The sequence below is a fragment of the Equus asinus genome, chromosome 2 (assembly GCF_041296235.1).
Source record: "Equus asinus isolate D_3611 breed Donkey chromosome 2, EquAss-T2T_v2, whole genome shotgun sequence".
NCBI classification, from domain to species: Eukaryota; Metazoa; Chordata; class Mammalia; order Perissodactyla; family Equidae; genus Equus; species Equus asinus.
In genome coordinates, this window is record NC_091791.1 from 165,271,861 (window position 1) to 165,284,156 (window position 12,296).

General features: G+C 36.4%; 1 protein-coding gene across 32 annotated transcripts in view; it reads right to left on the bottom strand.

Moving 5' to 3' along the window:
* The window catches only part of HNRNPC (heterogeneous nuclear ribonucleoprotein C), a 49,996-nt gene that overhangs the window by 21,607 nt on the left and 16,093 nt on the right, over positions 1-12,296 (bottom strand). For all 32 annotated transcript variants that reach the window (XM_014844431.3, XM_014844435.3, XM_014844436.3 and 29 more), the window contains one exon: positions 1,954-2,231. In XM_014844431.3, coding sequence (XP_014699917.1) covers positions 1,954-2,194 — 241 coding nt within the window. In that variant the 5' untranslated portion in view covers positions 2,195-2,231. The remainder of the gene's footprint in view (positions 1-1,953; positions 2,232-12,296) is intronic.

Sequence of the window (12,296 nt, forward strand, 5' to 3'; positions counted from 1 at the left end):
TAAAACTCCTGTTTTAGTTCATTTTTCCCACATCCATTTTACAGATGCCAGTTTTATATATTCTGAGTTATTGTGCACTTTGGGTGTAGGACAAATAAGTATGAAAATTTCTTGTGTATTCTCAATTACAACTGCCCTGCTCTATGTGTCTTAAACGTCAAGGATTGACATCCATCTTGAATGTCAAGGTTCTCCAGTCTCCAATATTCTTCCTTCCCAATCCATTTGGATTGGAACGTCAAAAATTAGCATTTTGAGAAGGGTTCATATGTGTTACACAAAATGTTTATTCTAGAATGAAAGAACTATAATGAAATAATCACTGAGAAACCATAACCAAATGTCCAAAACAGTCTCAAAAACTGTTGAAACTTTTCTATACAACATGTGGCAAAGATTTATAATCATTATGAAATGCTAAAGTTTTGAGTTCTATTCTAGGGAAATAACAACATGAAAACACTTAAGAGGGAAAAATCCACTCCAATCTGAAGAGAAGAATCCAAGTAGGAAATGAAGCATAAGTTGGACTTTAAATCTGTTGTACATTATGTATTTTAAGAAATTGAATAAAGACTCCCATTTATTTTTTTGGTGAGGAAGATTTTCCTGAAGATTGTGCTGAAAACAAAATGAAAATTGCACTAAGCAACCGCAGGAATCTTCCAAAAACTAAAAAGTCTCATTTAATTATGAATGGCTATCACCTTTATAAATCTATAGTAAATAATTTGTTAATCTGGTAAACACAATATATTACCCACAATGGAACTAGTCATTCTACAGTGCTTGACATCTCTGTGTTTATTCTTTTACCCACAATGGAACTAGTCATTCTACAGTGCTTGACATCTCTGTGTTTATTCTTTTTTATTCACAAAAATCAAAAAGAAACTGACTTATCTTACAAACCCTTCAGCTTCCCTAATATTCACACCCGAGAAAATGAGCTATACCAAATTACTACAACTCTGACAGCAAATCCCAGAAACTGATAAGCAATTAGAAAAATATTCAAGGAGATGAAATTCTACGATCATCAGGAACATACTCATGTGCTCTAATAGTCTTAATATATAATGAGAGCTTCTAAAGTTGAGAATATAAACCATTATCTGAACAGAGCTCAGATCTCATTTCTCAACATTTGAACACCCCAGATCACAAAGTAGACCCCTATTGGGGGAACTAACATCTAAAAGATAACCAGAGTTTATGCTGCTAAAACAGATGTCACATGCAAGACTTATACTAAAAACTTCTGACGAATCATCTCAATTTATCTATATTCTCTTGACAACCCCAAATTACTAATACCTCAGATAAGAATAGATAATAAACTCGCTGAGGTACTGTTCTTTCCATTTTAACAGATCAGGAAATTTAAGGGTCAGCCAAGCTATGCAGGGCAGCCCATCACACAGTTGTGAAGTCCCAATGCAGAGCCAAGCAATCTGACTCCAAAGTCCATGAGTGACTAAGCTATACAGTACTACCATGTTTACAACCCACCATTGGTTGAATCCTCGGATGCGGAACCCATGGATAAAAAAGGCCAACTAAGGGATGTGAGGTCCAGGAACCCATCCCCTGCAGATACCAAGGGACGACTGTATTGTCTTCCCCCAGTCCACTGTAAGTAGTAGGACATAGCCATTTAGACAGCAACTGTACCTTACGAAATTTCATCCCTACCTCCCCTACCTTACTCAAGACTGCCAAGTGAGTGTTATCCAGTCTCCACTAGACAAAACGACATAACAAACAAAATCCTTATTTAGCCTTTTATACCTATAAACATAACATTTTAGGAGGAAATCAGTCACAACATCCAGAACATCTCAGATAACATGTTAGCTTTATAGAGAGAGAAGAAGAGAAAGAGAAATATGAACAGAAAAACTCTCTCATCTGAATTATGTAATCAATGAAAAAATTCAACCCAGACCTTACCTAAAACCTGGCCGGCGATCATTCTGCCATCCTCTCCTGCCACAGCAGCACGGGCATTTCTCTCATTAACGTACTGAACGAAGGCAAAGCCCTTATGAACAGAGCAACCCACGATTTTGCCATATTTCGAGAAGATTGCCTCCACATCAGATTTCTTGACCACAAGAGTATTGAGATTCCCAATGAATACACGGGAGTTCATGGAGCGAGGATCTGTCTTGTTGGTAACATTGCTGGCCATTGTTTTTGATGATAAGGTTTCTCACAAAGCCAAAAAACTGGAAGAAAAAAAAAAATGTAGTCATGTCAAAAGATGCTAAAACCAAAACATTCCTTGATAAAACTTCTACTCATTTTGAACCACTGACTACCGAGAGTTATCAGTCAATTAAAGGGATCTCACAGTAGCCAAGTATTTTACCATTCAGAGACTAGAGTCCCTGAATACATCCTCATGGAAATTCAACTTCCTCTTCTCTAGGCTATTCCAGTAACACTAGACTGTTATTTAAAGGGGGGAAAATCCTCATCAGACTATTAGCAACACCATCTTCTTGGACACTAATTCCAAGAATGCTTCTCTATTGTAAAGTCCTCAACCAAATTAGAACTCCTTAAGCGCTCTACTATCAATTTCTCATGTTTTTCACCTTCCCAGCCAAGGAATCGAACTTAACCATTCCTTGCCATCTATCAATAAAATTTCACCTTCTTGCACATTGCTTTTACACTAAAATGAGTTTCACTGATTCACCCAGAGATATACAAAACTCCAAATTCTGCCTACAAACCATTCTTTAGCTAGATGAATGTGGACAACTGACACTCTACCCTTCAAGTATAATCCTATTATACAAAGGCAATAAATAGAACCAATTCATTCACTCTGGAAATATTTATTTCCAAGGACTTCAACTGATGTACAATACGCCATAGACACATTAAGTATCAATACCATCTTTTTATGGAAAGCAATGATTCTTTACTTACATTTTATGTAATAACCTATAAAATACAGCTGGGATATTTAATAATACTGGATGGTGATGATGATAAAACTAGCAAGTAGAACACTGCATGAATCAAAAGACAACCAGGAGAACTAGGAAGAGAATACAACTTCCCTTAGACTGTTTCAAAACAAAAATTACCTTTCTTTATGTATGCTATGGAGGTTCAATTCTATCATATTTACATGGAGATTCATAATATCATAACCTTAGGTCTTTTTTAAGTGAAAATGTTTTGACATTTTTTTAGCTTTTCTAGCTGTCTGCTGCCCCTTCCCACCCCAAACTCAAACAGTTTAAGATGGACCCATCTTAGATTTACACAACATTCTTAAAATTAATTTACTTCCCATTCATCCTTTGAAAGATACAAAAGAACATCAAGATCCCTGTGTCAAGTATCTTTCCAATCCTCAAGAGAATCACGACAAATTAGTACTCACAGATCATGCGAAAATGTCTTTTACATATATATTTATGTAACAGAACAGGTAGTATAACATCATTTATACATGACCACTACTTTCTGATCCTTAAAACAACTAGTCATTTTATAAGCAGTACTGATTTTAAAGCTATAACAACTGCTTTTCCCTTCTAGCCTTTCTGAAACTCAAGAAACAGTCTGTCTTTATTTTGATTCATAAATTATCTTTATAAACAGTAATTCTTAACTCATCTTTTGTTTTTTGACTAAGTAATGAAAATTTACCAAACAGCAGCCACTGAGAATCACCAACAGCCTTTCAACTCTAAGTGTGAGTGCCAGAAAGCCTTAGAACACCAACAGGAATTAAGGCAGAAACCTACTAAAAGGCCTAACTGGTTTCAAATATTATTGCTGGCTATTAAAGTCTGCTAATTAATCTAAGAGGGGACATAAGCCCGTTTTCAGCAAATGTTTTTCACAAACAATAAACTTATCAGTAGGAAATATAGGTCAAATCTCCCTGGTTTTAAGATTTTATTTTTTTTCCTTTTTCTCCCCAAAACCCCCCGGTACATAGTTGTATATTGTTCATTGTGGGTCCTTCTAGTTGCGGCATGTGGGATGCTGCTTCAGCATGGTTTGATGAGCAGTGTCATGTCTGCGCCCAGGATTCGAACCAGCGAAACCTGGGCTGCTGCAGCAAAGCGCGCGAAACTAACCACTGGGCCACGGGGCCAGCCCCATGACTTTTTTTTTGAGGAAGATTAGCCCTGAGCTAACTGCAGCCAACCCTCCTCTTTTTTGCTGAGGAAGACTGGCCCTGAGCTAACATCGTGCCCATCTTCCTCTTCCCTGGTTTTAATGAGAAGAAATTATCTGTGAGAGTAAAGAGGATGGTTCTACATGCCACCAGCATAGTGAACACGAAGGGAAAACACTCAACAATAGACAAACTAATGTTCCCTTCAAAGTATATTACTTTGAACTACAGAATAGAAATGGATTTAAATGATCTTCTCAATTTTCTTAAGGATGGTACATAGCTATCACCAATCTGCATGTAGAGAATTCATTACATACAAAGAATGCCTTAGGTTATTAGGGCTTAATTCTCTCAAGGAATCCCATTTGAAAAGGATAGTAGAGAAACATGCAAGTATACAAACAAAAAGGTGCTAACAATGGTTGTCATCTCTAAGTTTAAGGATACAATTTTCTCATTTTTTGATTATGCATGGTTGCAAATTTGCTACAAAAATCATGAAGTATTAACAGAAAAACAATATAATGACCCTAACTTCAAAAGCGAGGCTAAGGTCAATGAAATAGCTTTCAATTAACATGTTTTTCATTGAACATTTATTGAATACTGTTTCAGCTAAGTGCTAGGTACCAAGGCTACTTCAGGGGACAAACAGGAAAAGATATGATCCTCAGAGTTTACATTCCAGTAGTCCGGCTGCTTAAAATTTTACTGAAGGGGGAAGAGACTTCCCAAAGCCTTAGAAATAACCAAATGATCTGAGGTCACACTTCACCCTACCTCTGATCATTAAGGCAGCTTACCAGTGAAATCTGTTAAGGTAAGAAAAATGGTCAGTACCCTAAATGCAAAAAACCTACTGGAAAAGAACTGGGATTCCTGGAAGACAGCAGCAACAGAAGAGGATAGTTTCTGAATCGTCACATAAAAGCAACTAGATAGTAAAGCCAAAAACCCATGAGTAGCATTTATAATAAATGGTGTCAAGGTATCCCAATCAAATTCCAAAATGCAAGCTGGTTAAAGGCAAGACAATAGCCAACACGCATGGTTATCTATCACTGAGAGAGAGGCAAAAAGCAGCAATAGTGCGTCTAGAAATTTAAGAATCCCAAAATATCCAGGTAGTATTTACTGGAAATCAAAGGGAACTAATTTTAAGAAGAGCACTTGAAACAAGGAAGGTTCTGCCTGCTCCAACAGCAGGTAAGTACAAGGTACTGCAATAAAAAGGCCTGAAAGGGCTAGACCAACTTAGTCTCTATAAAATCTCAAAACTCAGAAGCCCCACGTGCACCATTCAATTCTTAATCCCTTTCCTCCCCCTAAAAACTACTACTAGTCTAACTTCACAGTAATCACTTTCTTTCTTTTAAAATAATCCTATCACCTAAACGTGTATCCCTAGATAGTATAGGCTTACCTATTAAAACCAATCTGAAGTGCCTTTAAGGCTCTTTTTAGGTAAGTTCCCCTTCTATCCCTTTAACTTAAAATTTATCTCATGAAGAATGCAGGGCGTTTGAATTGCAGTTTCCCAGTCTGAATTTTCAAGAATTTCATACTCTTAGAACAATTTCCACGTATTTCTTGAAACTGGAAGCTGGGACGAAAAGTTTGATCAGACTCATGTGTGATCCCTTTGAAAGACTATATATAGGTAGCACTGTCTTTTCGTGATGTTATGCTTAAATTCTACCATCTCTCTCTAGTACTACAGTGTTACAGGCTTCTCTCTTAATACATTACTTAGAAATAACTCACAGTACAGTTCTCAAAGTACAAATAACTCAAAGTACAGTTTCTCAGTTCTTGCATTGTTAATAACAGTCTGCCCATGCCCTTTATACTTGTCAGTTTTACTGGGTATAAAATCACTGGATCACATTTTCTTTCCTTAAATCTTACTCCATTTACTTCTGGACTATCAGAGGGATCAATCCAAAGTGGAAACCCTGCCGGCAATGTTCTATTTTTCTCAACTTGAACAGCAGTTACAAGAGTTTTTGCTTTTTAACAACTCATTAAGCTGTTTGTTTTTTTTTTTTTTTAAGACTAACAGAAATGTAATAGAGCTAAATGAGTACATTTGAGGCTATCTCATAGGTCATAAAGGTCTACACTTTAAGGTAATCTACCCTTATAGAACAGGTCAATTTCTCCTAGCTTTTTACAGCTAAATGCTAGAGAAGGAAGAAATGGGAGTGACCGCTCTGACCAGCTTAAAAACCAGACCCAATGGTACAGTCTCAAATAAATAAATCAGGGCCAGCCCTGGTGGCCTAATGGTGAAGTTTGGCATGCTCCACTTTGGCAACTGGGGTTCGGTTCCGGGTTGTAGACCTACACCACTCGTCAGTGACCATGCTGGGATGGTAGCCCACAAAGAAAACAGAGGAAGACTGGCAACAGATGTTAGCTCAGGGTGAATCTTTCTCAGCAAAAAAAGGAAAAAAAAGGAAGAAAGAAATGAGATTTCAAGTGCAAAAGCAAGTTGTAAAAGGAATGGCTCAATTTTTGCTTTTGATCTTATTTAGATTTCTAGCATTTGGTTATATTCTACATGCATTTTTGTAAACAGAATTTTAACAACTCAGTATTCTAATTACCAGCAATTTCAGTCTTCAGAAAATTTACAGATCACTTTAAATGATGTGGGAATTATGATAAAATGTTTAAGTCAAAAAGCAGTACCTACAATTTGTACAATATACAACAAAAGGCATATATAAACTATCCTCATAAAAATTATGTGCTTAGGATATATGGCAGAAATATTTAAATGTTCTGTGGGTTCCCTGCTTTTGGTTAATCTTTATTATCACTTTCATAGTTTTTCAATATTGTCAAAATTTTGTATAATGAACATGAAAGTTCTTTTATGGGGGAGGGGGACAGGAAAAAATCATTTTTAAAAATCAAGCACCAATTCCTTAATCAGGAAATGCATTTGAGAGAAATAAAAAAAGTTAAGTCACATTAGTAATAACAATTCCGGTCTTAAAAGCATTTGTTTTATAAAACCATTCAAATGTTTTGAGAACATCAAATGTACTAATACATGTACCAGTAGTCTAATAATGCTGTTAAATAATGAAGCAATGTTCTTCTACACGAATTAGTATTTACTTTAATAACCTAGTATCTTCATGGAGAATAACAGCCAGTTCATGGACTACAGTTTATAAATATTACAACTTTCCACATTTTTTGAAAATCAAAGTTTCTGGCACATCCTAAACACTCCATAATTCCTCATAAAAGATGAAAGTAGTCTAGTCATATCTTTTAAGCTTCTGCAGCAAAATCATTTTTAACTCAAATTCATTAAGATAAATTCATTCTTTCTTAAACTCAATACTGAATACTACAGAAGATCTAAGTAAATAAAAGCACAAAGATTTTTAAAAAACCAGACTCAATTTCTTCCTTAAAATTGATTTTAAATAGAGTAAAACCAATAGGGAAAAGATTTCTGAACTGATTATGTTCCGTTGTTACTCTGCATCCTATTTATTCACTAGCAGAGATCAAGTGGATGTGGTTTCTGGAAAAGCAGAATTGCACCACAGTACAAACAGAAAAAGTAAGACTGAGTGTTTTCCTACAGGTTGCTGGGTGGTAGCACTCAAATCTCTAGTTCATGGACGCACGTGCAATTATGTGTTTCTTTAATACATTTTTTCATCCCAGGTTCTTATTCCCAAGATTTTTATCATCAAAGGATCACTAAGCTTTGTCTTTACCTTGGTGAGTAAAAGTCAAAACTAGGAATAGAGTTACTTTTACTGTCTCATTACACCAAAGGATCTGTGTTGTGTGTCCATTTGATCTTATGCTTTATTTTGAAGTAATAAAAGCAACAAGAGATTTTAGTGGCAGCCTGAAGGACAAGAAATGCTGAAGATTTGTGGATACAGAAATGTGTTTCTATTCCCACTTTTACCATCCCAGTCACATCCTAAAACTAAAATAAATAAATAAAATCTACATCTGGTTGGTATGCAAGCAAATGTCAATTTTATTTCCAACTGTTCATTCTAAAGTTTGAGCTGGTATTCTAACTCTTTGCCCTCTTAAGAGAGGCAAACCTAATCTTGTATTGTTAATCTAGGTAAAAATTTGAGAAATGTTTCTAACTACTCCTCCATTTCTCTTAAGTTCACATTACATCTCAAGTAAATTCTCCTGGGAAGAGGTATAGCAAGGTGGGAAAGGCAGGCTGCACTATGTGATGACTGAGATCCAGAAACAGGTTATGAAGGTTCTGGAATGTGGCTGGGCCAAAATCAATTCATCACGGGAATCAATTCTTCAGCCCACTTGCCTTTATATCCTGGGCACTAGAACTGCACCTTCAGTGCAAAGGGATTGAGGGGCTGGAAGATAAATACTTGACAAAACAATGCCATGCACTCACATTGTGTTCAGTATCATATCTAGGCATATTCACTTAAAAAAAAAAAACACCTCCACAAAACACAGCAGAAAAATAAGTAAACAAGCCACAAGTTGTTTCTACTAAGCAATTCAGCTACTCCTCTACCTGTTCACCCTATTCACATTGGCTCATCACATTATACTCCCTCATATCACATTATCAACTGGTCCAGAAAAAAAGAAATCAAAGATGGCACCAGTACGGCTTATTAGATGTCAAATCTTACTAACCAGAGAACAAGGGAAATAAATTACCTCAGACTAGAAATTCCTACCTTAAGAATTTTCTTCAGGGGCCAGCCCTGTGGCCGAGTGCTTAAGTTTGTGGGCTCTGCTTCGGCAGCCCATGCTTTTGCCAGTTCAGCTCCTGGGCACGGACACCACACTGCTCATCAGGCCATTCTGAGGCAGTGTCCCACATGCCACAACTAGAAGGACCCACAACTTACTGGGGGCATTTGAAGGAGAAAAAGCGAAAAAAAAAAAAAAGAACAAAAAAGATTGGCAACAGTTGTTAGCTCAGGTGCCAATCTTTAAAAAAAAAAAAAAAAATTTCTTTATTACTATCCCTTAAACCTAAATTAGCCTCTACGTTCAATTCAAATTAGATGCAGGGGCCAGCCCTGAGGCCTAGTGGTTAGGTTTAGTGGTTAAGTTCACGCTCCGCTTCAGAGGCCTAGGGTTTTGCCGGTTCAGATGCTGGGCGCAGACGCGGCACCTCTCATCAAGCCATGATGAGGCAGCGTCCCACATGCCACAACTAAAAATATACATCTACCTACCGGGGGGGCTTTGGGGAGAAAAAGGAAAAATAAAATCTTAAAAAAAAAAAAAAAATTAGATGCAACTGCCATATGCCTGCTATGCTATTTCCTATCTTTCTTTGAAGAATTATACAGACGGAAGTGTCACTAGATGGCAGCAATGAGTTGGCAAATTTTTTAAAAGATGACTAAATCTTCCTGAGTCCAAAGATTTTCTATTTCACTGTTTCACAATTTGTCAACAGTTTCTCAGTATCTTTTGAATAGTATAAATAAATTTCTCTGCCTACTCAGAGCATCATCTAGTCTAAGCTATTTTCTTTTAACACATTTAAGCTATTTTGCCCCTTTATGCACCCCTTCGCACACTACTTTCATATTACTCTATCTTGCCCCTCTTCTTTGTTGTCTGCCTCCTATGTAATTTTCCATAGTTGCATTCACCAACTATTTCCCTCTGGCCTCTTCATAGGCCAACAATGAACTGCCATTGTGTCTACAAAAAGAACAATGTACTTTAATTTGTTCCATACCCAAAGCTTATCATTCATCGAAATATAGACATAATCTCAAGGTAAAGACTATCATCTAAAGACGATTAGTGCAAGAAAATAACACATCGAGGTATTTTCAGGACATATTCAGGCCACGAAAAAACAAAGTTGCCTACTTTTAGAAAAATTATGCTGACTGCTATGTTTAAGAATTAAAACTAAGAGAACACTCAAGATATTACAAATAATAGGGGGAAATGGATAATTCAGTAAATGTACCATGTAGCCATCTAAAAACAAAAACTGAGGACCAATCTCACTCGCTACACCAAAATAAGTTATAGGTGGATCAAAATTTTAACGCAAAGAATTACATATGCCATTGTCAAAACCTAAAGACGACAACTGGCCAGCCCTGGTGATCTAGCGGTTAAGATTTGTGCCCTGGCCCGGCTTTGTTTCCCAGTCAGGAAACCACACCACCCATCTGTTGGCTGTGAGTGTAGGGGCTGCACGTTAGCCAGATGCTGAAAGCTTTGCCACCTGGTATTTCAAATACCAGGAGGGTCACCCATGGTGGACAGGTTTCAGCAGAACTTCCAGACTAAGAAAGATAAGAAGGACCCAGCCACCCACTTCCAAAAAAACTGACCATGAGAACCCTATGATCATCAGCAGAGCACTGTCTGACACAACACCAGAAGATGAAAGCACGGCACAAAAAGACTGGGCAGGGTTCCACTCTCGTGTATACAGGGTCACTAGGAATTGGAATTGACTTGATGGTACTAACAAAAGAAGAGAAAATTCAACAGTCCCCAAAAGAAGTATGAATAACAGAAGAAAAAATTGGCAGGAAATCCAAAACAAATCATAAACATGAAAAATTGTTTTAAGAAAAACACTGAAATTTAAAAATTTAAAGATACCATTATTTTAGACTATTAGATTGAAGATTACATCAATATAATAACTGATTCAGACAACTACCAATGTAGGCTAAAAGCACAGGATGAAAGCTTGTTGGGTGGGAAAGAGGATTTACGTGATCTCAAAGTATTACCCAACAGATTACTCACTGATTATAAAGGGGAAATGCACCTTTACAATGGAGACATGGAGCTCACCACTTCAAGTGATATGACATTATATGCTCCCTGATGTGACAAAATAAGAAACATACGTCACCAACGCAATATTCTTGATAAAATATTGACTTCAATCTATACAAAGGGAAAAAATTTCAGGTTTGTAAGGACATCATGCAACACAACCGGTTGGGACTCCTCAAAAAAAAAAGGTAGGAGGCCTTTTCTAGACTAAGCAAGCATACATAGTAAGGGGCCTTTTCTAGACTAAGAAAGCAATGTGTGAACCTTCCCTGTATATTGGATTGGGGAAAAGAGACATTTTTTTGTGACAACTAGAGAATTTTAATATGAACTGTATACAAGATAACACTCAATTAATGTTATTTTCCTAATTATTTGGTAATTATTTTGATGATATAAATTATCTTTATTCTTGGGAGACACAGCCACGTTGAAGTTCCTAAGTGAGGTACCGTGCCTATAACTTTAAAATCATTCAGGAGGGGGAAAAAAATCATACAGAGCAAACATGGCCATCTAGACAGTTGCTACCAGAAGAACAACAGAGAATCTGAAACAGGGATGGTGTATTTTCCATATGTACACACTACCTATTCAAAAGCTGCTTTAAGATCCTATCACACAAATGGAAAAAATGATACATACCAGATCACACACTTTAGCAAGTTCCCAGAAAACAGCAAAACTATCTTTCTGTCAGATTTGCTACTATAAGAATAATCATCCAATGGGGTGGAGGAGGGAACTAGCACTTCCAGTGCCATAACTATAAACCAGTACAAGTTTCTGTAAGTTCATCTGAAAATTCCTAACTATATGTAAGTGCTGACCAATGGGTAGGTCTACATACTTGTATTAATTAAGCAATTGATGATCTTAAGTTGTCAGGTCTCCCTATGTTTGGAATTGAAAAAGAGGACTCTGACCATTTATAGTTGTAGAAAATTTACTAAGTGGAAAATATTTACAATACAGAGGCTCTGAAACAATATATGGTAATGATTCCATATGGGTAAAAATGTATTATAAATATATAAAATACATATGTAGGTGTATACATACATCTACAGCTATGAGACAGAAAAATCGATCAAAATATAAAAATATTAATAGTGGTTATCTTTGAGTGGTGATGCTGTATTTTATCTGCATGTTTCCTTCAAGTTTTCTTTAATAAGCATTTTTATAATAAAAAATGATTGTTCCTGTTAAAGTATAAATGGATAAATGTAATGCAACAGAAAATTTAAAAGGGTCTTTAAGAAATATTTCCAGAATCTCAATAATGGAAGAAACTAAATCACTTAGTTCAACACCCCCAAAATTCTTC